Source organism: Schistocerca americana, chromosome 2 (assembly GCF_021461395.2).
Source record: "Schistocerca americana isolate TAMUIC-IGC-003095 chromosome 2, iqSchAmer2.1, whole genome shotgun sequence".
NCBI classification, from domain to species: Eukaryota; Metazoa; Arthropoda; class Insecta; order Orthoptera; family Acrididae; genus Schistocerca; species Schistocerca americana.
The window spans coordinates 234,589,781-234,616,875 of record NC_060120.1 but is presented as its reverse complement, the minus strand read 5'-3'; the positions used below and the strand labels follow the sequence as shown (position 1 = coordinate 234,616,875).

At 45.7% G+C, this 27,095-nt stretch overlaps 1 protein-coding gene across 1 annotated transcript in view; it reads right to left on the bottom strand.

The window, feature by feature from the left end:
- The window catches only part of LOC124595234 (ankyrin repeat and SAM domain-containing protein 4B), a 290,543-nt gene that overhangs the window by 33,690 nt on the left and 229,758 nt on the right, over positions 1-27,095 (bottom strand). Inside the window, exon 4 of the mRNA XM_047133892.1 lies at positions 2,884-3,063. Within this exon, the coding sequence (XP_046989848.1) occupies positions 2,884-3,063 (180 nt within the window). The remainder of the gene's footprint in view (positions 1-2,883; positions 3,064-27,095) is intronic.

Here is a 27,095-nt window from a genome sequence, read left to right as displayed (position 1 = left end):
GGAGTGTAGATATGTATGGAAGTGAAACGTGGACGATAAATAGTTTAGCCAAGAAAGGAATAGAAGCTTTCTAAATGTGGTGCTACAGAAGAATGCTGAAGATTAGATGAGTAGATCACATAACTAATGAGTAGGTATTGAATAGAATTGGAGAGAAGAGAGATTTGTGGCACAATTTGACTAGAAGAAGGAATCGGTTGGTAGGGCATATTCTGAGGCATCAAGGGATCACCAATTTAGTATTGGAGAGTAGCGTGGAGGGTAAAAATCGTAAAGGGAGACCAAGAGATGAATACACTAAACAGATTCAGAAGGATGTAGGTTGCAGTAGGTACTGGGAGATGAACAACCTTGTGCAGGATAGAGTAGCGTGGAGAGCTGCATCAGTCCAGTCTCTGGACTGAAAACCACAACAACAACAACATCTAGTACAACCGATGCCAATATGACTCCACAGTGTTGCAATTTTAATGGCTAGTGTTGTACAATGGTACGATGGTTTTACTTTAAACGGTTATAACATCCCTCCTGAATTACCACCGTGTCCACGGTACTGGCCTCATTTGTACTGATAGTCCATGAGGGAATCGCACCTAGATCTTAACGTGTCCGAAAATGTCGCTAAGTTCCGTAAATTACGCTGACCTGGTGCCTTCACTCGATAGAAACAACACTACTGCACACGAAGAGATTCGGACTATTCATAATTTTTATTATGTTTTAAATGTTACTGTCAGATTATTTTCATTAGTACTTTCTAATGACTGCAATGATGAGAGACCTCTTGTACTTGTACAGATAGATATTTGACGTTTTATTTAACAAATAATGAGTAATGATGTTATAAGTTTTGGTGGGCATGCTTCACCTCGGCAGCCAATGAGCACCAACCACACCAACCAGCATGGAATCCGAAAACATCGATCATGTGAAACTCAACTCACACTTTCCTCACGTGACATCCTGAAAGCCATGGATCAAGGCAGCCAGGTAGATGCAATGTTTCTGGATTTCCAAAAAGCATTTGCCCTTGGACCACACCTACACATATTATTGGACAGATGATTGTATGGAATATCAAGCGAAATTTGTGACTGGATTGAGGATTTTTTGGTAGAGAGGGAGCAACCAGTTATCTAGTATGGAGAGCCATCGACAGATGTAGAACTAACTTCAGAGGTGCCCCAGGGAAGCAGACAATTCAGTTGCCTGTGATGAAGTATCGTCTGGAAAAACCCTCACAACTATTCATCTGGTTCTTGATACTGTTTCAAAGTTGTGCAAAGATTGGAAACTTGCTATAAATACTCAGCAATGTAAAATTATACTCTTCACAAAACGAAAAAGTTCAGCATCCTATGACTAAAATATCGAGTCCCAATTGGAGTCAGTCAATGCACATAAATACCTGGGTGAAGCGTTATGAAATGCAACGATCACATAGGCTCAGTTGCAGGTAAAGTGGCTGGCAGATTTCGGTTCATTGATAGAATACTAGGGAAATGCAACCATTCTACAAATGAGACTTCTTATGTGACACTTGTGTGACCCATCCTAGAATACAGCTCAAGTGTGTGGGACCCACAACAAACAGGACTAACAGGGGATATTGAACCTACACAGAGAAGTGCAGCAAAAATTTTTATAGGTTTGTTTGATCTACAGGAGAATGTCATGGGGATGCCAAACATCAGAAATGGCAGATGCTTGGAGATAGATGCAAACCGTGCCTTACAAAGCTTCAAGACCCAGCTTTAAGGGCTGAATCTAGGAATATAGTACAATCACCTACGTATCACACTTTTAGGGGTTGCAAAGATAAGATTAGAGCAGGGATTCCCAAACTTTTCCTCTAACGGAACACTTTGAGAATACTGGTAGTTTGATGGAACAACCTATTTATTTTGAAGGTTAATAGAATTAACAATATTTTTCAAAATTAAAAAAAACTGGTTTCATTCAGTCGTTGGTTCAGTTTTAAATCATAACCAATAACACAGAAAGAAAGCCATGTTATTAATAGTTTTTGAAGGAGCACCTATTTACTTCCTGTGGAACACAAGTGTTCCACAGAACACAGTTTGGGAAACCCAGGAGTAGATTAATTCGAGCACATACAGAGGCGTTTAAATAATCATTATCCCTGTGCTCTGCATGTGAATTGGACAGGAAGAAGCCTTAATAGCAGGTAGAATGGAAGTATGCACTGCTATGCTCCTCACTGTAGTTTGCAGAATATGGATGTACATTATTACTCCACAAGTACCATATCAGCTAAATAGTGGCACCTATGAATCTATGATGTATTATGCAAATGATGTAAGTTGTGTTCCCTGTGCAGCGTAGACCAGTCAGTACTTTATAATGACAGCTGCCTGCTACTGTACATAATTAATTAACTGTAAAGTAATGATAGCTACTAGAGCGAGAAATGTTACAATGGAAGTTCGTTATGTGGTCAGCAGTTAGTGTATTGGACAGGGTGGGAATGTTTCCATTGTTGGGACTCCCCATACTGATGAAGGCTTCATGCAGCTAGAGGCGTGAGGTGAGAATATCTCCATTGTTGGCACTCCCAGTGACAGTGTTGGCTTTGTGCAGCTATAGCAATGAAGTGGGAAGGTCTCCACTGTTGGAACCCCTTGTGGCAGTGGGGGCTTCTGTGTGCCATTGGGTTTAGCAGTGAGTTGGGGATGTCTCCATTGTTGGCACTCCCTGTGCCAATGGAAGGTTTGTAGAGCTACAGCAGTGAGGTGGGAATGTCTTCATTGTTGGTGCTCACTGTGGGGGCTCCGCCCAGCTATCAGTGAGGTGGGAATGTGCCCATTGTTGGCAGTCGCATGAACCAGTGGGGGGTTTGCGAAGCTGCAGCGGTGGGCTCACCTGTGTGGCATGTTGGACACGACGGGGACGCCGTTCTCTTGCATGCGCTTTCTCTCTTTGGCGAGGCGCTGCTGCTCCTTCTCAGCCTGTTTGCGGGTTTTCTCCTGCAGCTTCGTGTAGCTACGGGCCAGCTTGTCCGCTGCCTTCTGGGCCTTCTTCTTCTTCGTCTCCACCAATTTCCTGAACACAAACAAATTCATTATTGTACACAAACAATACACCACTTAATAAAAATCGAGAGACATTCTTCAAAACACAGTTCATGCAGGGGGTGGACAAAAATAAGGAAACACCAAAAACACAACATATTATCATGCCTAATAAGGTGTAGGAAGATTGTTGGCATTCATAACAGCTTCCATTCGTCTCGGAACGGATAAATACAGGTCCTGCATAGTTTTCAAGAGACTCTTACACAATTTTTCCTGCAAAACAGTGGCAAGTTAAGGCAACGATGATCGAAGTGTATAGTGATCACGCACCGTTCTCTCCAAACCACAACAGCCCAATAATATTGAGATCTAGTGACTGTGGTGCCCAATGGAGATGCGACACTTCATCCTCTGTCTCACAAAACCGGTCCTGGACGATGCGAGCTGTGTGAACAGGGCCCCTTTCGTCATGGAACACAGCATCGCCATTAGGGAGCAAATACTAGCGATATTGCACCATGAGATGGACCTGCTCAGCTAAAACAGTCACTTAATCCTTGGAAATAATGCGACCTTGGAGCGTAACCGTGGTGCCTATGAAATACCGTGATATGGCTGCCCAAATCATCACCGATTCGTCGCCATCATTCACTCCTGGGACGTAAACTCGGCCAGAAGTTGTTAACAGTGTGAAACAAGACTCATCCGACCAAATGGCTTTCCCCCATTGCTCCAAAGTTAAGTTATACGGCACTGCCGGCCGCGGTGGCCGTGCGGTTCTAGGCGCTTCAGTCCGAAACCGCGAGACTGCTACGGTCGCAGGTTCGAATCCTTCCTCGGACATGGATGTGTGTAATGTCCTGTTAGGTTAGTTAGGTTTAAGTAGTTCTAAGTTCTAGGGAACTGATGACCTCAGATGTTAAGTCGCATAGTGCTCAGAGCCATTTGAACCATTAGCCATATACGGCACTGGCAATTTGTTTTACTGTTATGGGTATTTGGATTACGGGTAAGTGGTTTTGGAATTCAAGCTCTCCCTGCAGTTCCCGGCTTATAGAGCTCCCTTCGTGTTGTTATGGTTTTGAATGGGTTAGTGAGTGCGACATTCAGTTCTTCAGTAACTTTTGCAGCTGTTGAGATCATATTTTTCAAAAATGGTTCAAATGGCTCTGAGCACTGTGGAACTTAACATCTGAGGTCATCAGTCCCCTAGACTTAGAACTACTTAAACCTAACTAACCTAAGGACATCACACACACCCATGCCCGAGGCAGGATTCGAACCTGCAACCGTAGCGGCCGCGCGGTTCCAGACTGTAGCGCCTAGAACCGCTCGGCCACACCGGCCGGCCCCGAGGCAGGATTCGAACCTGCGACCAAGCAGCAGCGCGGTTCTGGATAGAAGCGCCTAGAGCCGCTCGGCCACAACGGCCGGCCTCATATTTTTCGTCACAATCCCCTTCAATGACCGTTTGTCACGGTCACTCAACATACACTTTTGTCCACTTTGTGACTTATCGGATGATGTTTATCCGCTTTTCCTGTATGCAGTATAAATCATTGTTCTGGTGCCTCTAGAAACACCAAATACTTAGGCTCCCGTAGTTGTGGAAGCACCCACCATTCCAGCACCAACAATTTCTCTAAGTTCCAGGTCACTTAGCTATGACATAATGCACTCGCACCTACACAGAACAATTCTTGCAACATATTGAGGCACAGGTGTCGATGGTGCTCAAATACAACAGCGCAACCTGCAGGCTTTGCTAGTATCTGCATTTATGTTCAGTCATGTACCGGGTGATCAAAAAGTCAGTATAAATTTGAAAGCTTAATAAACCACGGAATAATGTAGATAGAGAGATAAAAATTGACACACATGCTTGGAATGACATGGGGTTTTATTAAATAAAAAAAAAACAAAGTTCACAAAATTCCGACGGATGGCGCTGGACAGCAAAACGTCAGTAACTGCTACCGTGACGGGTGAGAGGTACGCCGATTATGTTACCGAATCGCATCATCCCCAGCCTGGCTGATAAACACCTGCTGGAACGTACGATGTTAATGCAGGATGGCGCTCCACCACATATTGCTAGACGCGTGAAAGATCTATTGCGCGCGTCGTTTGGTGATGATCGTGTGCTCAGCCGCCACTTTCGTCATGCTTGGCCTCCCAGCTCCCCAGACCTCAGTCCGTGCGATTATTGGCTTTGGGGTTACCTGAAGTCGCAAGTGTATCGTGATCGATCGACATCTCTAGGGATGCTGAAAGGCAACATCCGACGCCAATGCCTCATCATAACTCCGGACATGCTTTACAGTGCTGTTCACATTATTATTCCTCGACTACAGCTATTGTTGAGGAATGATGGTGGACATATTGAGCATTTCCTGTAAAGAACATCATCTTTGCTTTGTCTTACTTTGTTATGCTAATTATTGCTATTCTGATCAGATGAACGTCATCTGTCGGACATTTTTGAACTTCTGTATTTTTTTCGTTGTAATAAAACCCCATGTCATTCCAAGCATGTGTATCAATTTGTACCTCTCTATCTACATTAGTCCGTGATTTATTCAGTTTTCGAATTTATACTGACTTTTTGATCACCCGGTATTTCTCGCGATGTATCTGTGTTTTTGTACAACCCCTGTAGGTGTTCTGTTAAGAAGCGTTCAACAAGTATGATAATGCAAGATGTTCGAGATTCTCAAGGGAATAGATGTAAGGTTTAGAGAAAGATGGGTAAAATACGACATGCAAAAGAACGACGAGGGGAAAAGTACAAATGGAAGACCAAGAACGAAGAGCATTTGACTCAGTATTATGTTTATTATTACTAAACGTCATGTGATATTTTTGCTGCAGTATTATGGCTTTTTTGAAAACCAAAAATCTTCCCTGCAGTGATCAAAATGGATTATGACAACGAAAATCTTTTGAAAATAAATTCGTGAAGCTTGTCCATGAGGTACTGAAGAAAGCAGATAAGGCGCCCACGTAGATTCTGTTTTCCTTCATTTCGGAAATTCGTTAGATATAATTGCGTATTGATGCTTAACGAGTAGAACGCTAAATTATGGAAGATCGAACCAACTTTTGACTAAGTCTTTGTTGTTGTGGTCGTCAGTCTGAAGAATGGTTCAAATGGCTCTGAGCACTATGGGCCTTAACTGCTGTGGTCATGAGTCCCCTAGAACTTAGAACTACTTAAACCTAACTAACCTAAGGACATCACACACATCCATGCCCGAGGCAGGATTCGAACCTGCGACTGTAGTGGTCACGCGGTTCCAGACTGCAGCGCCTAGAACCGCTCGGCCACCCCGGCCGGTTCTGAAGAGTGGTTCGATGCAAATCTCCATGTTGTACAAACCTAATCTTCTTCGTTTTTTTTCTTTCTCTTTAGCATTTGTCCGACTTGATGCCATGGTCCGATGATTGGATTCTTCGTCTCCATTTTGTTCGATCTTGAACCACATCTGAGTGAAGATCGCTGTCTAGGTTGCCCCTTGGGCCTCTTTCTCATGACTTCAATTGTGTATGCTGCCTTTGTAATGGAATCGCCCTCTGCGCGTCAAAGCTGATAGTCCCAACTTCTCGAGGACCTGATATCATGTACTTGTACTATTCTTCTTCTTCTTCCTTTTTTTTTTTTTTTTAAAAAAAAAAAAAAAAAGAAGCTGCAGGCCATATCGTGCCACTCGTTTGTTCCATTCTTATGTTAGGTCTGGAGATCAAACTTGTTCTCTACAGCCAGTATGACATCTTCATTATACAGAAGTATCCATGGTAGCGGCATGTGCAGGTCTGATGTGTCAGTGTCCATCACAACAATAAACAGCAGTGGTGATAACGAGCAGCCTTGGTGGACTCCGACTGTGATTCGAAACTCATTTGACGTTTCTGCAGCTGCTTGGATATAGTTCCTCGGTTCTACGTACAGAAGTCATACTCAGTTAACAAGATACTCTGGTGTACCATGGTCTCGAAGCGCCAGCCTGATTGGGTCATTTGGTGCCTGATCGAAAGCCTTTTCGAGGTCTAGAAAAGCAAGGTGCTGACGCTTGTTCTTTTGGCGGTATTTTTCAAATAGCAGCATGGACTGCATCAGTTGTGCCACGATTTTTCACAAATCCGCCTTGCTTCCATATGATTTGAGCTGTCTCGCGAATCCTTTTGTCGAAAATGCGTTTAACGATCTTCATCTCGTGGCTCAGTAACCCGATCGGGGGTAAACAGAATACTCAGTAGGGCTTCCTTTCTTTTTGAACATTGGTGAAGTGATGCTTCACTGCCAGTCTGTTGATATTGTACCTTCTCTAATGATGTAACTGAAAATACGTCTTAGCCAACGTGTCGTTCTCCACTGTTCGAAAAACCATCACTCTGCTGGGAGGTCGTCGGTGTCAGTGACTTTTCCCTCTCTTCATTTCTTTATTCGGAGATGATGGGGATTTTTGTGCAAGCCTCATCATCTTCGAATAACTACCTCAATGTACTTCTATTTGAACTCGCTTATTGTGTGTATCCTTTAGTCTCTCTCAACAATTCCTTCCCCCCCCCCCCCCCCCCCACTCTGCTCCCTCCCCCCCCCCCCTCCCACTTCCCTCCATTACGGTGCCAAATTGACGATTCCTTCGTGCATTAGGATACGTCCTATGAACTGAGCCCTTCTTTTAGTCAAGTTGTGTCATGAATTTCTTTTTTCCCCAATTCGATTCAGTACTTCCTCATTAGTTATTGATCTACCCATCTAATCTTAAAAATTCTAACGTAACATCGCATCTGAAAAATTCTACTCTGTTCTTCTCTAAACAGCTTAGCGCGCAAGCTTCACTTCCGTAGCCGGCCGGAGTGGCCGTGCGGTTCTAGGCGCTACAGTTTGGAACCGCGAGACCGCTGCGGTCGCAGGTTCGAATCCTGCCTCGGGCATGGATGTGTGTGGTGTCCTTAGGTTAGTTAGGTTTAAGTAGTTCTAAGTTCTAGGGGACTGATGACCTCAGCAGTTAAGTCCCAAAGTGCTCAGAGCCATTTGAACCATTTTTCACTTCCGTACCAGGCCACACTGCACGCGGATATCTTCAAGATAGACTTCCCAACACTTAAATTTTCATTTGATGTTAACAAATTTCTCTTTTTCAGAAACGTTTCCATGCTATTGGCATTGGCTTTGTCTCTATTTCGCCCACAGTCAGTAACTTTGCTGGAAGACTAGTCTACCGCTTATAATGCTACCTCTGACGGAATTACAACGTCATCAGCAAACCTCAAAGTTTTTATTAACTCTTCCTGGAATGTTAATTCCGTCTCCAAATTTGTCCTTGTTTTCGTTTACTGCTTGCTCAGTATAGAGACTGAATAACATTGGGGATAGACTACACCTTGCCTTACCCTCTTCTGGATCAGTGTTTCTCTTTCACGGATCATAACTGCAGTTTTGTCTCTGCACATACTGTAAATAACATTTCGCTCTCTTTATTTTATTCCAACTACCATCAATATATACACACTGGTATGCAAGACTTAAGATTGATGATGATGTTTGGGTTGTGGGGCGCTCAACTGCGCGGTTATCAGCGCCTGTACAAATTCCCAACTTTTGCTCAATCCAATCTCGTCACTTGCATGAAGGATGATGAAATGAAGAGGACAACACAAATACCCAGTCATTTCGAGGCAGGTGAAAATCCCTGACCCCGCCGGGAATCGAATCCGGGACCCCGTGCTCGGGAAGCGAGAACGCGACCGCGAGACCACGAACTGCGGACACTTAAGGACGAAAGTAACTTTCGCGTGATGTGTCACTGCAACTAACAAAGCTCGGTCTCACTCGGTCCATGCATAGAAAGAACTGCTACAGCATAGCGCAGAAGAAAGAAATGCTCAATGAAACGAACAGAAATGACACTATTATTTAAAGACAAGAATTACACTGAAGTCACCGTGATTCATAGTGGTCCCCTGTGTCATTACAAAAGGCGGGAAATGGTTCTGAATAGGGTGCGTGATCACCACATACGGCAGTGGATGTTCTGCAACCTGCTCCCATGCTGGCCACATGGTTGATAAGGAGTCCTTGTTATAGAGCGTTCCATCCCTCCAATAGCGCGACTGGCAATTTCTGGATGGTCGCTGGTGCATGTGGACTTACTGCATTACGTTTCTCCAACGTAAGTCGGGGGTACTGCGAGACCAGTCCATTCGCCGATTATCCTCTAGTTCCAAGTGCTCCACCACCTGCGCTGTTAGATGCGGTGGCGCATTGTCATCCACAAAAACATACACATGTGGAAGGAGTACAGCGTCACAACACCGTTGACCAGTGAGTGTGCCGTGTTCAAAGATTTGGAGTTCAGTACGCCCACGCAACAATATGCTTCACCACACCGAAACAACTGTACCAGCAGGACGATCGTGTTCGACAGTGGTGGACGTACTCTCATATGGTGGGAGGTGAGAACATTTAATGCACTCGGGAACACTGTCGAACACGTTCGGTTTCTTGGTCCAAGTGTGACGGTGTGGACAGGCACAATGCTGCATGGGCGGACCGACCGCCAAATCTTTGAAGAAGGTACACTACTGGTCAACGTTATAGAGACACTATACTCCTTCTCAACGTGCGTTTTTCTGGGGTGCACTCTGTCCTGAGTTCAAATTTATGGATGACGAGGCGCGACCGCATCGAACAGCACTAGTGAGGAACTCTTGGAACGAGAGGATATTCGGCGAATGGACTGGCCTTTCCGTTTCCCAGACTTAAATCACATCCAGCGCGTGTGGGATGCGCTGGCGATAATTATGGCAGCACGTCCACATGCTCCAACGACCATCCAGCAGTTGTTGGCGCGCTGGTGGAAGAATGGGACGTCCTACCGCAAGAGCCCTTACCAACACTGTGGCCAGCATCGTAGCACATTGCAGAGCGTGCACTGCCGTCTGTGGTGATCACACACCCTAGTAAGAACCATTTCCCGCCTTTTGTGATGTCCCGGGTACCATCATGAATCGCGATGCCATCAGTGCAGTTACTATCTTTGACTAAAAGTGCCGTTTCTGTTTGTCTCATTGCGTATTCCTTTCAGTTACCTACTGTACTGTACTGCTCAAGTTCTTTCTAAAAGTACATAGGGAATACGCAAAATAATGCGAGCACCTGTACTTACTTGGGAACGGTTTGTTAATGGGGCGTTGGACCCCAGTTTGCCTGTAATAAAGCTACAGTTCTTCTTGAAATACTGGCATATAGTGTTTGTATAGTCTCCAGTGGAATGTTATCTCACTGTTCGATCAGAACCTCTTGTACGAGGGGCGTTTGAAAAGTCCGTGCGAAGTCCGAGAGATGGCACCACCGGCGCGTATCGAGGACATGTTTAGTTAGTAGCATCTTTGGAAAGAACGCACACCAAGTTTCAGCCATATTGGTCTATTTCTTTGTGTTTGGCATTCGTGTGAATCAAGGAAGTCGAGTGATTGTCAAAAAAATTCGCATGGGATAATCCTCATCGACTATCTGGAAAAGGGTAAAACTATGACAGGTGCACATTATTCATCGTTATTGGACCGTTTGGAAACCGAGCTGCAAGAAAAACGCCGGCGATTGGACCGCAAAATAGTCCTTTTCCATCACGACAATGCACCAGCACACACCTCAGCAGTTGTGGTCGCAGAATTATTGGAAATAGGATTCCAACTAGTTTCACATGCCCCCTATTCTCCAGGCTTCGCTCCCTCAGGCTACTATTTGTTCCCCAATTTGAAGAAATGGCTGGCGGGACAAAGATTTTATTCAAACGAGGGGGTGATTGCAGCAGCTAATAGCTATTTTGCAGAATTGGACAATTCCTATTATTCGGAAGGAATCAACAAATTAGAACAGCGCTGTACGAAGTGTACGAGTCTAAAAGGAGCATATGTCGAAAAATAAAAAAGGTTTATCCCAAACACGAAAGTAGTTTTTATTTTTGCATGGACTTTTCAAACGTCCCTCGTAACTCCTGTAGAGACGAGGGAGGCGGAAATCTGTTCCGAAGTCTGCGCTCTAACACCGCCCACAAGAGTTCGAAAATGTTCAAGTCTGCTGGCCAGGGAAGACGCTGGAGTTCAGTTGCGTGCTCCAGCCTGTCCTCGCTATGTGAATGGGTGCATTATCGTCCTGAAATATGGCATCATTGCTGGGTAAGAACATTTGAATCGTGGGGTGCACCTGTCAGGTAAAACGTTCACGCAATCATTGGCAGCAACACGGCCTTTGAGAGCAATGATGAGACCAGTAGAATACCATGATATGGCTGCCCACACCATCACACTTGCAGTTCCATGCTTAACCGTTGGAATCAGGCAATCAGGACTGTAGGCTTCTTTTGGAATTTTGCAAACGTAAACCCGATCCGATGTCGGAAAGAACTACAACGTTGACTCATCGGACCATATGACGTGTTTCCACTGATCAGCCGTCAAGGATTTATGCCCCTGACACCATGTTTTATGCTTCTTTGTGTTGGTTATAGTCACCAATGGTTTCGGTATAGCAGCTAGTCTATGAATATTCGATTTATGGAATTCTCGGCGGACAGTGTCGATAGACATGAGGTCTCGAAGACGGCTATTGAGCTCTGCAGTCACTTTAGCCGCCTTAGTTTTGTGTTGTTCAGACACAATTCGTGTTAGCGCACGACGATCTCTGTCGTTTAGTTTTGATTTGCACCCACTATTACGTTCACACGATGATGTCTTTAAATATTTTGGATAGGCTGTCGTGACTGTCGAAACAGTTGCTCTTGAAACGTTCAGTAAGTTGGCTGTCATGGTTACTGATGCTCTAGCTAATCGGGCCCCCACAATCTGCCCTCTTTGGAACTCTGTTAGGTCTTTCATTGCACGTCGACCTCGGCCTATGAATGCAAATACGAAGTGTGCACTACTCGTAAACAACCTGCACTGATGCACAGCCAGTACTGAACACCCACAGTCCAGTGCGACACGCGCCTCACCTGCGTTATTGACCGTCAAACACAACCATCCCATTATGCCACTGGTCACATTATTTTGTCTATCCGCTGCGATCATGAGTATCTGGACACCAGTAGGTAATGCGGACTTGCCGCTAGCCTGCTAGAAGTCATGAGAGGTGACTCGCCATTATAAAAGTAGGCGGGCAGCAATGTGTTGTCAGTAGAGCAGTAACAGAAGATTGGCTCGGTCGGGAAAGCTCAGTAACTTCGAACGTGGACTGATCACTGGAAGTCACTTGCGTAACAAATCCATCAGGGACAACTGAACCCTTCTAAAGCTGGCCACATCGGTGGGTTGGTTGATTTGGGGGGGGGGGGGGGAGGAGGAGGGGAGAAGGGGACCAAACAGCGAGGTCATCGGTCCCATCGGATTATGGAATGATGGGGAAGGAAGTCGGCCATGCTCTTTCAAAGGAACCATCCCAGAATTTGCCTGGAGTGATTTTAGGGAAATCACAGAAAACCTAAATCAGGATGGCCGGACGCAGGTGTAAACCGTCATCTTCCCGAATGTGAGCCCAGTGTGCTAACCACTGAGGCATTTCACCCGGTGGCCACGTCGGCTGTTAGTGATGTGACTGTGAAGTGGAAATGCGGAGGAACAACCTTAGTTATACCAAGACCAGGCAGATCTCGTGTACTTACGGAGAGGGACCGTTGCCAGCTGCAGAGAGGGGTTGTAAAAATGGCATTAAATCTGGGGAAGGAATCAATTGTGCATCTCAAAGTGCTACCAGCCGTCCAGCTAGCACACTGATTGTGTGTAGAGAATGGGGTACAAGGATCGAACCGCTTTTCATATGCCACACATCTCTATAGTCAACGCTAAGCGACGCTTCAGGCGATGTAGAGAGCGCCATCAATGGAGATTGGATGCCTGAAAAGGGTGATTTAGAGTGATGAATGCCTGGAGAACGTTACCTGCCATCAATTGTGGTGACAACAGAAAATTAAGGAGGAGGTGACATCACTGTATGGGCGTGGTTTTCGTGGTTAGGATGTGCTCCCCTTATTGCACTTAAGAAAACGCAAAATGCGGAACGATATGAAAACATTTTACAGCATTGTGTACTGCGAACAGTACAGGAACAGTTAGGAGGTGATGACTGTTTGTATCAGCGTGAGAGTACACCCTGTCATAAGGCAGCTTCTGTGAGGCAATAGTTTGTGGACAATAACATTGCTGAAACGGAATGGCCTGCCCAGATTTGCGACCTGACGCCAATGGAACACCTTTGGGATGAGTTAGTACATCGACTTCGCCGGAGAGTCCAGTATCCAACATCGTTACCATTTGGCTGAATTCCTCCACAGAAATTCATACATCTCATTGAATGTGGCCCTAACGGAGTTCAAGCCGTCATAACGGTGAAGCGTGGACACACCATGCACTAACTGATGTTCTGACACTTTTGATCAGCTGCCTGGGGATGTCTTCTTATTTAAATATTTTATTGTGTGGTTTGTTCAGTTAAGAGGTTCAAATTCAATGCAAATTGTATTGATTCAAGATTATGGTTGTTGCATACAGTATGTCTTTGTTACTTTGTAACGAGTATTTCACGACACTCGAAGAACCGTTTCTCCCCGAATAGTTTTCTTACTTCTGTGTTTTCTTACCCACACACAATTTATACCCGACTCAAGCCAAGTCAATAGTTTTCGTGTTCCTCTTATTCGTTACCCTCAGTGGACTCAGAGTAATGAAAACGGTTCGTTACTAACTTGTCTTATTTCCCACACGTTCGTGTCGTCTCGATAGTTTTCGCATTCCTGCAGTTAGTTATTTCCAGCGGAACAAGTCGTTAGCGACACGGAGTGCCGCATACGCCTTGTCACTCGGCATGTTTTCTTTCCCTGGATGCAATTTGTGTCCAACTCTGGCGGAGTCAGCAGCATTGGTAATTGTTCAATTCCTTCATTTCACACGCTACAGTATTCACCGTACAGCAAATCGCTGACTTTTCGACAGTCCACAGTGTCACACGTTGCTCTTAACAGCACTACAGTAAGCAGCTGGGACATAGCTTCTGCCGTCCGGCGAAAGTATGTCGCCCCATAGCCTTGAATTGCCGTATCTTACCATGGCAGAGGCTTGTCGTTGTAGGGCAGAACTGTCGTGCCTATCTACATGAGCCAGTGGCCTAGCGATTCAGTTTGGAATTTACTTTGTCGCTATCCAGAATCCCCATAGGTCCGCCCACATAAGCATTTGACATGATATTGCTAACACTCGCTCCTCCCCCTCTCTGTTTCCACATCTTCCTCCATCACTCTCTTCACTTCTTCCTTCCACCTCTGCCTCTCTCCTCCTCCCCACTCTTTCTGTCTCTCCATCTGCTTCTCCTCCCTCTTTCTGACCATTTCCTACACACACGCACTCAACCTTCTCCTCCTTCTCCTCTGTCCCTATACCCCTCCCCCTTCTCTCTATCCATCCCCTCCTGCCTTTTTCTCTTCCTACCCATTCCTCCATTCAGGCTGATGCCACTCCAACAAACATGCGTGTCATGCAGGGCAGCCTACCCATCAGGGACTGGAAAACTGTTTCTTGACCCTGACGTATGGGCTGCCATGAAAAGCTGGTTGATATGACAAGCTGATACGAATGGAACACAGCTTATCTGTTGTGCAGGGTAGCCTGCATGTGGGGGCTGTAAAACTGTTTCTTTCCCCAGATATGTAGGCCACAATGCAGAGCAGCAGGTCGACCATTCAGCCTACTCCTCCTACACAATATGAATGTCACGCAGGGTAGCCTACACATTGGGTGCTTCGAAACACGTTTCTTTCCCATATTTCTACTCCTGTTGGGTCTAGAAGGTAATAACCCCCACAGTGCTGATACTCGTTAGGCTTGCTGTTTCTGTGCCAAATTTGGCTGAAATCGATCCAGGGGCTTGGGAGGAGGACCCAGACATATACACACTCTTACAATTTGCTTTGTATATGACAAGGAGATCAGTTCTTGCAACTTTATCTGTTATCATTAAAACCAGTACAGTCTTGGTTACTGTTCATTAATATGTAGAAGAGAAAAATCTGTCAGGAAGGAGTGCCACTCAAATGGCGCATTAACTAGTGCAACTATACACACAACTTATTATGACACAAAAAGTATTTATTTATAATGATTGCAACAGTATAAATGTTCAACAACGAAAGTGACAAGTAATGAACACTTTATAAATGATATTTTGTAACATAGTTCCTATTTCCAGAATGAAATTTTCACTCTGCAGCGGAGTGTGCGCTGATATGAAACTTCCTGGCAGATTAAAACTGTGTGCCCGACCGAGACTCGAACACGGGACCTTTGCCTTTCGCAGGCAAGTGCTCTACCAACTGAGCTACCGAAGCACGACTCACGCCCGGTACTCACAGCTTTACTTCTGCCAGTACCTCGTCTCCTACCTTCCAAACTTTACAGAAGCTCTCCTGCGAACCTTGCAGAACTAGCACTCCTGAAAGAAAGGATATTGCGGAGACATGGCTTAGCCATGTTCTGGAAACATCCCCCAGGCTGTGGCTAAGCCATGTCTCCGCAATATCCTTTCTTTCAGGAGTGCTAGTTCTGCAAGGTTCGCAGGAGAGCTTCTGTAAAGTTTGGAAGGTAGGAGACGAGGTACTGGCAGAAGTAAAGCTGTGAGTACCGGGCGTGAGTCGTGCTTCGGTAGCTCAGTTGGTAGAGCACTTGCCCGCGAAAGGCAAAGGTCCCGTGTTCGAGTCTCGGTCGGGCACACAGTTTTAATATGCCAGGAAGTTTCATAGTTCCTATTTGGTTTTGCAGTTGTGCCAGTCAGTTTCTGGGTTTCTGTTCCACCTAAAGACGCTACAGAGATTTTTCCCTAATACTCCTAAATGGGTGGTGGTTGAAGCCGACTAGGTGGAATTTAAGGGCGAGTAATTTCCCTAGGATGCCCAGCGCTTGCAACACTCAATGCAGCACCTAACAGAAGCGCTGTAAATGGGACAGGGAAATGGTTAATGAAAATGCCTGCATTCTGCTCCTGGATCCGACTGGCTGAAGGGGCTAGATGTTAAAGAGTTTCATGGAGCGGTTTCGCGATCCCAAAATAAAGGACTCAGCGAGCGTCCTCGAGTGGCTGGTAGCAAGTCATGGGCCATGTGGGACGGAGCCTGTGTTTTAATGTGGTTACCATTTCGGCAGCCTAGAATTTGTGATTCTTCGTGATCAACGAGATTACTTTTCCGATAAGGAAAGCCTGAAAAGCAACCAAAATTGCTTTCCCATGTACGGGCGTCGAATTCTACTCAGGCACTATTTTTCTAGGCGAGTATTGCAGATTAGTCAGTGTGGACTCGTTCGGTAGAAAGAGGCCTTGGAGCAGAGTGTGAAGCTTTTATGTATACATATGTATATATCTGTGTGTATGCGTGTGTGTGTGTGTGTGTGTGGCCCTTAAGAGTTGCTATCACTGGGTGGCTGGACTTCCTGGATATACAGATCAAAGGGTAATACGTTCTATATTTGCACTTACGAAGGGCTGTGGACTTTTGGTCCTTGAGCCCTTCTGGGACGATAGTTATTGAATTTGGGTATTCACTGGGGTACCATTACGGTGGCCTTATGTACCCAGATTCGATGCCAACATTATGGGGCGATAGAACCCTTCCAGCCCAAGTGGCGCGACATTCGCCACAGAGTGTCGATATTGTTTGATCAGTTTCCGAATGGAGTTTTGGATGGCTTCTCAGAGCATCACAGTGTTTAGCTCCGCATACAGGCCGCTGATGTGTGCCAATGTGGGGTCTCTTGGGATCATCTGCAAGCATTGGTTTTGTATGACCTAGATTGGCTTTAGGGTCGAGTTACATATGGTGCCCCATGCGGAATAACCATATAGGATGGCCAGTAGGATCGTTTCTTTATGTAAATGAAGCTCAGTGCAGACATTCATTTGTGCACTGGCGAGAAGGGGATTGAGCTGGTGAGTATGTCGTACGATGTGAGCTCATTTCCCTCATAAATGTATTTTGAAGAGCAGCTTCTTGCCTATAGTGATTCCAAGGTATTTTATTTGTTCTGGTTAAGGATGTTCAACGTGTCCACCGATTAGTCGGTCTCGTAATTGTGGTCGGTGTCTGGTGAACACTATGACCCTGGTCTTTCCAGCGTTGAATTTGGTACGGTTTGTAGTTGTACATTTCTCTGTCATGGTGAGTTGTCGATGCAGGAGCCAGATCGCTGCTTTAACAGCTCGGCAACTGCTGAGAATCGCCTTATCATCAACGAAATGCACCAGGACCACTTGTGGGAAAACAGGCAGGTCGTCGACATAACGCATGAATAACAGCGGTGACAGGACAGATCCTCGGCGGATGCCCTCTGACAGGTGCTGCGTGCTAGAAGCGTTGACGATTTATTTTGACGAAGCAACGGCGGTCTTGAAGGTAACTGTCGATAAGTTTCGTACTAGTCCAGGATGGTTATCTGATCGTGAAGTTTTGTGATAAGTTTATCTTTCCACACCTGGTCGTATACCTTATCTATACCCAGGAGCGTGAAGCCATTGGATAGCTGGAGGCAGTATTGGATAAAAGTTACGGACTTGGCTAAGGTTAACTGACACCAATAAATTTCATATTTTGTTACCGGGAAAATTTGCATGTGATGTTTTTTGTGTGACCTTTTCCCTTACTGACTTTGAAGTGTATTCTTGTTTCCTTCTTGCGGAAATTATAGGCGAAAGTTGTTAGAAGCCAGATGGAGGCGGTGTAGGAATAGTTGAATCTTGAAATCTTCCTTAAAAATAGCTAGACATCCGCAAGGCTTCTACCAAGGTCATTTCAAAAGTTCTGCACACTATAACACAGAATTGAAGAAAATGATTTATTTTACAAAATACCTTTATAGGACTTCAATATAATCTCCATTCTTGCTTGATGGCAGCCCAGATCACGTGATCTGGGATGGCAGCTTCCCAACTTTTTGGCAACTTCTGTATTGCGGATAGGGGACCTTCATTGTTGAATTGTCTGATTACTTGGGGCACCTCACTGGAAGAATCATCAATTGTATCAACGTTTTACACTGAGGTGTTCCTTCAGCTTGGTGGCCTCATATCAGTACCGTATGTAATGTGGGGAAGTATTTCCCATTCATATTTGTAGTTAGTTTCTTTCACTGCTAGGACAATATGTGGTCTTGAACTATCGTGCAAAATGTGGACTCCAGCTGCAAGCATGTCAGGTCTTCTCTGGCGAACATTTTTCAGAAAAGCTTGTAGTACGCCTTTGTTACAGACATCCCTGGCTCACTCCATTTGTAGCTATGACTCCATTAATGTCAAACGCAAAGATCATCATCGGTTTCATCTTTGATTGGTCGCTGTGGAATTTTTTCTGGCGCGGAGAGTCGGAACTTTTCCACAGTGACGGCTGAGACTTCAGTTATGGCTCAAAATCTCGTACCCAGGTTTCATAAAGTGCAATAGCTTCTTTTAGACACTGTTCTTCTGTTCGATAACGTTAAAGTAATTCTTCTGCGATTCTTTTGCGACCTACTTTCTGGTCTTCACTCAGATCATACGGAAGCCATCTGGCAGCAACTTTCCTCATCTTTAACTTTTCTGTTCTGATTCTGTAAACCAAAGGGAAAGACATTGCGGCCTCAAATGCAATTTCCTCACATGTTCCTCTCACAAAATGTCACTAGCCTGAGAGGTGCAGTCTGTTGCAGTTAGCGGCCTTCCACTTCTTGGGTTGTTCCCAGTGCTTACCCGACCTTCAAGGAAACGCGCAGACCTGCATGATACCGTGCTGCTATCCACTACACTACTCCCACACACCTCTCTCAAATCGTTGGAAACTTCCATTGGGTTCTTTCCACGAAGGGATTTGATGTTGATGTAGAAACGCTTGTCACTACGTGTAATCCGATCTACCTCGGATTCAGCTCCCATTTTATACTGAGGCGACAAAAGTATGCCGGCCGAAGCGGCCGTGCGGTTAAAGGCGCTGCAGTCTGGAACCGCAAGACCGCTACGGTCGCAGGTTCGAATCCTGCCTCGGGCATGGATGTTTGTGATGTCCTTAGGTTAGTTAGGTTTAACTAGTTCTAAGTTCTAGGGGACTACTGACCTCAGCAGTTGAGTCCCATAGTGCTCAGAGCCATTTGAACCATTTTTTTGACAAAAGTATTGGAATAATGTAAGTAGGCTGTTTAGGTTTTTATGTTGGTAACGTCACTTAGCGCTCTGTATGAAAATCACTGGCTATGCTGTGTGCAGTCTGTGGCTTGTTGGCATTGTTGGAATATTCGCTATTGTAGTGTTGGGCAGTTGGATCTGAACAGCTCATAGCGTTGCGCAGTTGGAGGTGAGCCGACAGCAGTGGTGGATGTGGGGAGAGAGACGGCAGAATTTTGAGAGCGGACGATCTGGACGTGTGTCCATCAGAGAGAGTAAATTTGTAATAATGTATATCATGAACTGATATACATGACTTTTGAACATTATTAAGGTAAATACATTGTTTGTTCTCTATCAAAATCTTTCATTTGCTAACTATGCCTATCAGTAGTTAGTGCCTTCAGTAGTTAGAATCTTTTATTTATCTGGCAGTATTGGCGCTCGCTGTATTGCAGTAGTTCGGGTAACGAAGATTTTTGTGAGGTAAGTGCTTCATGAAAGGTATAGGTTATTGTTAGTCAGGGCCATTCTTTTGTAGGGATTATTGAAAGTCAGATTGAGTTGCGCTAAAAATATTGTGTGCCAATTTAGTGTTGATCAGAATAAGGAAAGAGAGGAATGTCTGAGTACGTTCATTTCTGCTCAGTTATTTGAAAATCAACTAATGTAAGAGGTTTATCAGCACAGTAATTCATAAATTTTTGAAAGGGGACGTTTCAATAGTTCTTAATACCGTGTCGGACGTCCTTTTTTCCGGCTTAGAGCAACAATTCGCCATGGCGTGGACTCAGCAAGTCGATGGAAGTCCCCTACAGAAATACTGAACCATGCCGCCTCTTCAGCCGTCCATAATTGCGAGAGTGTTGCCGGTGCAGGATTTTGTGCACGAACTGACCTCTCGATTGCGTTCCATAAATGTTCGATGGTATCCAAGGTTAGCAAAGACACTCACGTATTTCGTCCGCTGCCATAGCGTAATAACGCCAAATTTCGCCGCACTGTTCTAAGGAAGACGTTCGGCGTACGACCCACATTGATTTCTAAGGTTATTTCACGTAGTGTTGCTTGTCTGTTAGCACTGACAACTCTACGCAAACGCCGCTGCTCTCAGTCGTTACGTGAAGGCTGTCGGCCACCGCACCGTCCGTGGAGAGAGAGGTAATGTCTGAAATGCGGTATTCTCTGCTCACTCTTGACATTGTGGATTTCGGAATACTGAATTCCCAAACGGTATCCGAAATGGAATGTCCCATGCATCTGGCTCCAACTACCATTCCGCGTTTGAAGTCCTGTCGTACAGCCGTAATCACCTTTTCACCTGAATCACCTGAGTACAAACGACAGCTTCTCCAATGTGCTGCCGGCCGTTGTGGCCTAGCGGTTCTAGGCGCTTCAGTCCGGAACCGCGCTACTGCTACGGTCGCAGGTTCGAATCCTGCCTCGGGCATGGATGTGTGTGATGTCCTTAGGATAGTTAGGTTTAAGTAGTTCTAAGCCTAGGGGACTGATGACCTCAGATGTTAAGTCCCATAGCGCTCAGAGCCATTTGAACCATTTTCTTTCGATGTGCCGCCCTTTTTATACCTTGTGTACCCTATACGACGACGTCTGTATCGCTATCCCATGACATTGGTCTCCTCAGTGTAAATGCGCTGAGCAGTACGGCGCGTAATTTGTCTCGCGCGTTGCACATCGCCGAAAGTACGTGAAGTGTGATTTCGCGCGAAGCCACGGAAGCTCCGAGGCGCGGTCGAAACAAACGTTTCAATGTGTCTCGATAATATCGAATATACAGGGCTATTACAAATGATTGAAGCGATTTCATAAATTCACTGTAGCCCCACTCATTGACATATGGTCACGACACACTACAGATACGTAGAAAAACTCATAAAGTTTTGTTCGGCTGAAGCCACACTTCAGGTTTCTGCCGCCAGAGCGCTCGAGAGCGCAGTGAGACAAAATGGCGACAGGAGCCGAGAAAGCGTATGTCGTGCTTGAAATGCACTCACATCAGTCAGTCATAACAGTGCAACGATACTTCAGGACGAAGTTCAACAAAGATCCACCAACTGCTAACTCCATTCGGCGATGGTATGCGCAGTTTAAAGCCTCTGGATGCCTCTGTAAGACGAAATCAACGGGTCGGCCTGCAGTGAGCGAAGAAACGGTTGAACGCGTGCGGGCAAGTTTCACGCGTAGCCCGCGGAAGTCGACGAATAAAGCAAGCAGGGAGCTAAACGTACCACAGCCGACGGTTTGGAAAATCTTACGGAAAAGGCTAAAGCAGAAGCCTTACCGTTTACAATTGCTACAAGCCCTGACACCCGATGACAAAGTCAAACGCTTTGAATTTTCGGCGCGGTTGCAACAGCTCATGGAAGAGGATGCATTCAGTGCGAAACTTGTTTTCAGTGATGAAGCAACATTTTTTCTTAATGGTGAAGTGAACAGACACAATGTGCGAATCTGGGCAGTAGAGAATCCTCACGCATTCGTGCAGCAAATTCGCAATTCACCAAAAGTTAACGTGTTTTGTGCAATCTCACGGTTTAAAGTTTACGGCCCCTTTTTCTTCTGCGAAAAAAAGGTTACAGGACACGTGTATCTGGACATGCTGGAAAATTGGCTCATGCCACAACTGGAGACCGACAGCGCCGACTTCATCTTTCAACAGAACTTCCATCATGATGTTCGGCATTTCTTAAACAGGAGATTGGAAAACCGATAGATCGGTCGTGGTGGAGATCATGATCAGCAATTCATGTCATGGCCTCCACGCTCTCCCGACTTAACCCCATGCGATTTCTTTCTGTGGGGTTATGTGAAAGATTCAGTGTTTAAACCTCCTCTACCAAGAAACGTGCCAGAACTGCGAGCTCGCATCAACAATGCTTTCGAACTCATTGATGGGGACATGCTGCGCCGAGTGTGGGAGGAACTTGATTATCGGCTTGATGTCTGCCGAATCACTAAAGGGGCACATATCGAACATTTGTGAATGCCTAAAAAAACTTTTTGAATTTTTGTATGTGTGTGCAAAGCATTGTGAAAATATCTCAAATAATAAAGTTATTGTAGAGCTGTGAAATCGCTTCAATCATTTGTAATAACCCTGTACACGAAACAAACTGTAGTCGATATTTTTTCAGCCCTATTCAAGAGGCTGTTTTTGCAAAGACCCGCACCCGTTAGTAGGCAGACTGCCCAGTCCAGAGTTCCAGAGAAAGACGTGCAACAAACAAGCACGAAGTGAGCGCGCACACCGCCGGAAAAAGGACCTCGCGAGATTAATTAAAGCAGGAGTCGAGAGCGGAGTGCGTAGACTAAACACAATTTGTGGGGCGCGAGGCGCAAACGACGGAAAACGCAAACGAGCTGCCCGCCCCCGCGCCCGCCCCCACACGGAGATGCTGGAGAAACGCTCCCATCGCAGCTCCATTGTGCGCCGCACTCACTTTCCCCGTCGGGCGCACTCGCTGGGACGGCCAAAGCCGCGCGCCATGCCGATAGAGTTGTTTGTTTCTTCAGCATATTAAGTTTTTTTCGGTCATCCATGTTCCGTGACTTCCGTATGGCATTCGATACAGTTCCGCACTGCTGCAAAATTCGATGGAAGGGGCTATCAGATCAACAGTGTTATTGCGTTGTAGAGATTCCAGAAAACAGAACACAGCATGTACTCTGAAGAGCCAAAGAAACTGGTGGAACTGCCTTATATCGTGTAGTGCACTCGCGAGCGCGCAGAAATGCCGCAACACGACGCGGCATGGAGTCGACTAATGCCTGAAGCAGTGCTGGAGGGAAATGACACCATGAATCCTGCAGGGCTGTCCATAAATACGTAAGAGTACGAGATTTCTTCTGAACAGCACGTTGCAAGGCATCCCAGATATGCTCAATAATGTTCGTGTCTGGGGAGTTTGGGCCGGCCGGAGTGGCCGTGCGATTCTAGGCGCTACAGTCTGGAGCTGCGCGACCGCTAGGGTCGCAGGTTCGAATCCTGCCTCGGGCATAGATGTGTGTGATGTCCTTAGGTTAGTTAGGTTTAAGTAGTTCTAAGTTCTAGGGACTGATGACCTCAGAAGTTAAGTCCCATAGTGCTCAGAGCCATTTGAACCATTTATTTGGGGAGTTTGGTGGCCAGCGGAAGTGTTTAAACTGAGACGAGAGTTCCTGGAGCCACTCTGTAGCAATTCTGGACGTTTGGGTTGTCGCATTGTCCTGCTTAAGTTGCCCAAGTCCATCGGGATGCACAATGAACATGAATGGATGCAGGTGATCAAACAGGATGCTTACGTACGTGTCACCTGTCAGAGTCTTATCTAGACCAGGCAACATGTTTCCAATGTTGGTGTTAACGGGCCGACGCGAGGCGTAAGACTTTGTGTCGTGCGGTCATCAAAGGTACGCGAGTGGGCCTTCGGCTCCGAAAGCCCACATCGACGATCTTCCGTTGAATGGTTCGCACGCTGACGCTTGTTGATGGCCCAGCAATGAAATCTGCAGCAATTTTTGGAAGGAAGGGTTTCACTTCCGTCACTCTGGACAATTATCTTCAGTCGTTGTTGGTCCCGTTCTTGCAGGATCTTTCTCCGGCCACAGCGATGTCGGAGATTTGATGTTTTATCGGTTCCTGATATTCACGGTACACTGGTGAAATGGTCGTACGGGAAAATCCCAAATTCGCTACCTCGGAGATGCAGTGTCTCATCGCTCGTGTGCCGACTATAACACCACGCTCAAACTCACTTAAGTGTTGATAACCTGCCATTGTAGCAGCAGTAACCGATCTACCAACTGCGCCAGACACTTGCCTTATATAGGCGCTGCTGACCGTAGCGCCGTATCCAGCCTGTTTGCATTCCTCTTTATTTGAATACGCACGCCTACAACAGTTACTTTGCCGCTTCAGTGTATTTCTCAATAGAGAGAAGTCTTCAGATGTGCCCCAAGGGAGTACTATTCACATTATTTATTAAAGACAGTACACAACATCGAAAGTTCCATGCTGTTGTGTACAGAGAAATCGCAGCGCTAGAAAATAGTAGTGAAATGCAGGAAGACCTGCGGAGGATCGATTATTGGTGCAGGAGTGTGAATTGACCATCAGCGCCCGCATCTCGTGGTCGTGCGGTAGCGTTCTCGCTTCCCACGCCCGGGTTCCCGGGTTCGATTCCCGGCGGGGTCAGGGATTTTCTCTGCCTCGTGATGGCTGGGTGTTGTGTGCTGTCCTTAGGTTAGTTAGGTTTAAGTAGTTCTAAGTTCTAGGGGACTTATGACCACAGCAGTTGAGTCCCATAGTGCTCAGAGCCATTTGAACCATTTGACCATCAGCGTAAACAAATGTAACGTATTGCCTATAAGCGGAAGAACCTTTATTGTGTGACTACACGACTTTAGAACAATTACTGGAAGCAGCTAATTCCATAAAACATTGGGTAGAACGCATACGGTGGAAAGGCAAATGCCAGACTCAGATTCACTGAAGAATCCTCAAGAAACTTAGTTCCTCAATAAAGGACGTAGCTTACAAAGTCTCTAATGACGTCGATGTCGACGGGTCTCTTCCTTCCCTTCTCCCTTTCTTTCTTCCTCCCTTGCTTTCATGAGTGATACATCATTCCAAGACTCGGAATGACAATATTAACACACAACCCCTGTAACCGACATAATTGCTCAATAAGTGAAAACCCGCGTTGTCATAACTAATAATGAAGGAAACAAAGTCGTATGGCATTGTTGGCTGGAGCAAGCTAAATCGCCTAACTGGATAAGTATTTGTGTCCTTCGGGCACAATGGTACCTTCCCTTCGCGAAGTGTGAGAGTTGTGTGTTTAACAAGGGGAGGCCGCCAATTGTGAAATTCAGATTCGATTCATACTGCGCATAATAAAAGCTCATGTCCAGAGGAGTAATGTGGCAAAGCACCAAGATGCACTTCTCAGCCGTTGTCGAGAAAATCGACAGTTAAAAGAAACCGTTGCGATGAAATACTCTCTACGATTAATAATTTTCTAGAGCGTCCTGGCGCAGCGGTAAGCGCTCGGGTTCGTAATCTGAAAGTCGCCGGATCGAATCCCGCGCCATACAAATTTTTTTTTGTTATTAGTTTTTTGTAATTCAAATATATATACGAATTGCTTATGCATGTTGGTGAAGGCGGATCGCTCTCCAATTGTACCGCCTCCATTTTTCCGTTTGTTTAACAGGGTGTACCAAAGCTCTCCCGTCCGCACTGATTTCCGACGAATTTAAGTTGCGCTAGGGACCGCATCTACCTTCTTTCGAAGTTAGCAGGCAACTACGCTGTTATGCGGCGGCTCGTTTCGGCCCATTCGACATCTGTCCTTCAAGTGTAACGAGCGAGTAACGGAGTTTATATTTCATACCTGCCACAGCAAATTTGTGTTCGTGGGGTCTCTATTCTACTTCGTGGGGTTTCTATTCTAATTCGAACGTTTGACTTACGCTATACGTATTCGTTTCGGAATATCGTTTCTACGTCTTCCGTTAACTATACGTGGTTAACATTATGAAGACAATTAATAACATTTGTGAAACACAACTTTGTTTGCGGAAAACATAATGATGTTCGAAGTCGCCAGTTTTTCCACGACAAACGACTTACAACAACTTATTATATGCATTTACAAAAAACAAATACTAAAAAAAAAAAAAGTTTGCATGGCGCGAGATTCGAACCGGCGACCTTCGGATTACGAACCCGAGCGCTTACCGCTGCGCCAGGACGTCCTAGAAAATTATTAATCGTAGAGAGTATTTCATCGCAACAGTTTCTTTTAACTGTCGATTTTCTCGACAACGGCTGAGAAGTGCATCTTGGTGCTTTGCCACATTACACCTCTGGCCACGAGCTTTTATTATGCGCAGTATGAATCGAATCTGAATTTCACAATTGACGGCCTCCCCTTGTAAGTGTGTCTAGTAAGTGTAGGTGCCTCTAATGGTGTGTGTGTGTGTGTGTGTGTGTGTGTGTGTAGTGTTGTGTTTGTTTTTGTGTTGGATGAGGGTGAGAGAAGCGAGAGGGTGCCCGCATGTGTAACGTCTCCGTTTTACATCATCACAAAACGTGGTGTTTTCACACCACGCCCTCCACAGCCTGCTTGCTCAGGACGAATGATCCTAGCGTTTTTCACAAGCACAGCTGGGGGCATAGCCTCACAAAAACAATTTTTCAGGGGTTCTTAACCTATGGGAAGCTCAGACTAAGCATACTGACAACGAAATGTCGGTGAGCCCAGCATTTGAGCAAATCTGACTGGCTCCGCCTCGTTGCGCTTACACAGCCTACCGCCCGACTACGAGAAAGAAAGTTGAACACACACACACACACACACACAACGGCAAACAAAACACTCACAGCATTCTACAGGGCCGATTTTATGGTGAAATTGACCTCTCTGATGACGGCCTTTGTTTGTTACAGGAACGAAGACGCTGTAACTGATCCAGGAAACATCGTCGGTCGCCACCAACTACCCACTGGTAACATACCTTTAACATCTATTCATGAACTGTGGCAGCTGGCAACACAAATTCGCCAGTAGCCGTACAAACCGTGCAGACCGTGACAGGGTTTTCTTTTTTTCGACGCCGCTTGTCGTGGCACTTTTATCCCTCTGTCGTATAACTGCTATTCTTCAACCACTTTTTGTCTGTAATATCCTGTATGGGGCCATCTTAGTGGGTGATCCCATCTAGATCTACAGACAACATGAGAATCTCCCGTCCTGTGACTCCTCGGCAGAAATACTAATCCTTTCATAGAGGTGACATCAGAACATTTTGCGATGGTCACCGTGCAAGTGCGGGCATGAGAGGCCCCAGTGCTTCTTAGCCAATCGGAAACTGCATGATCCAGG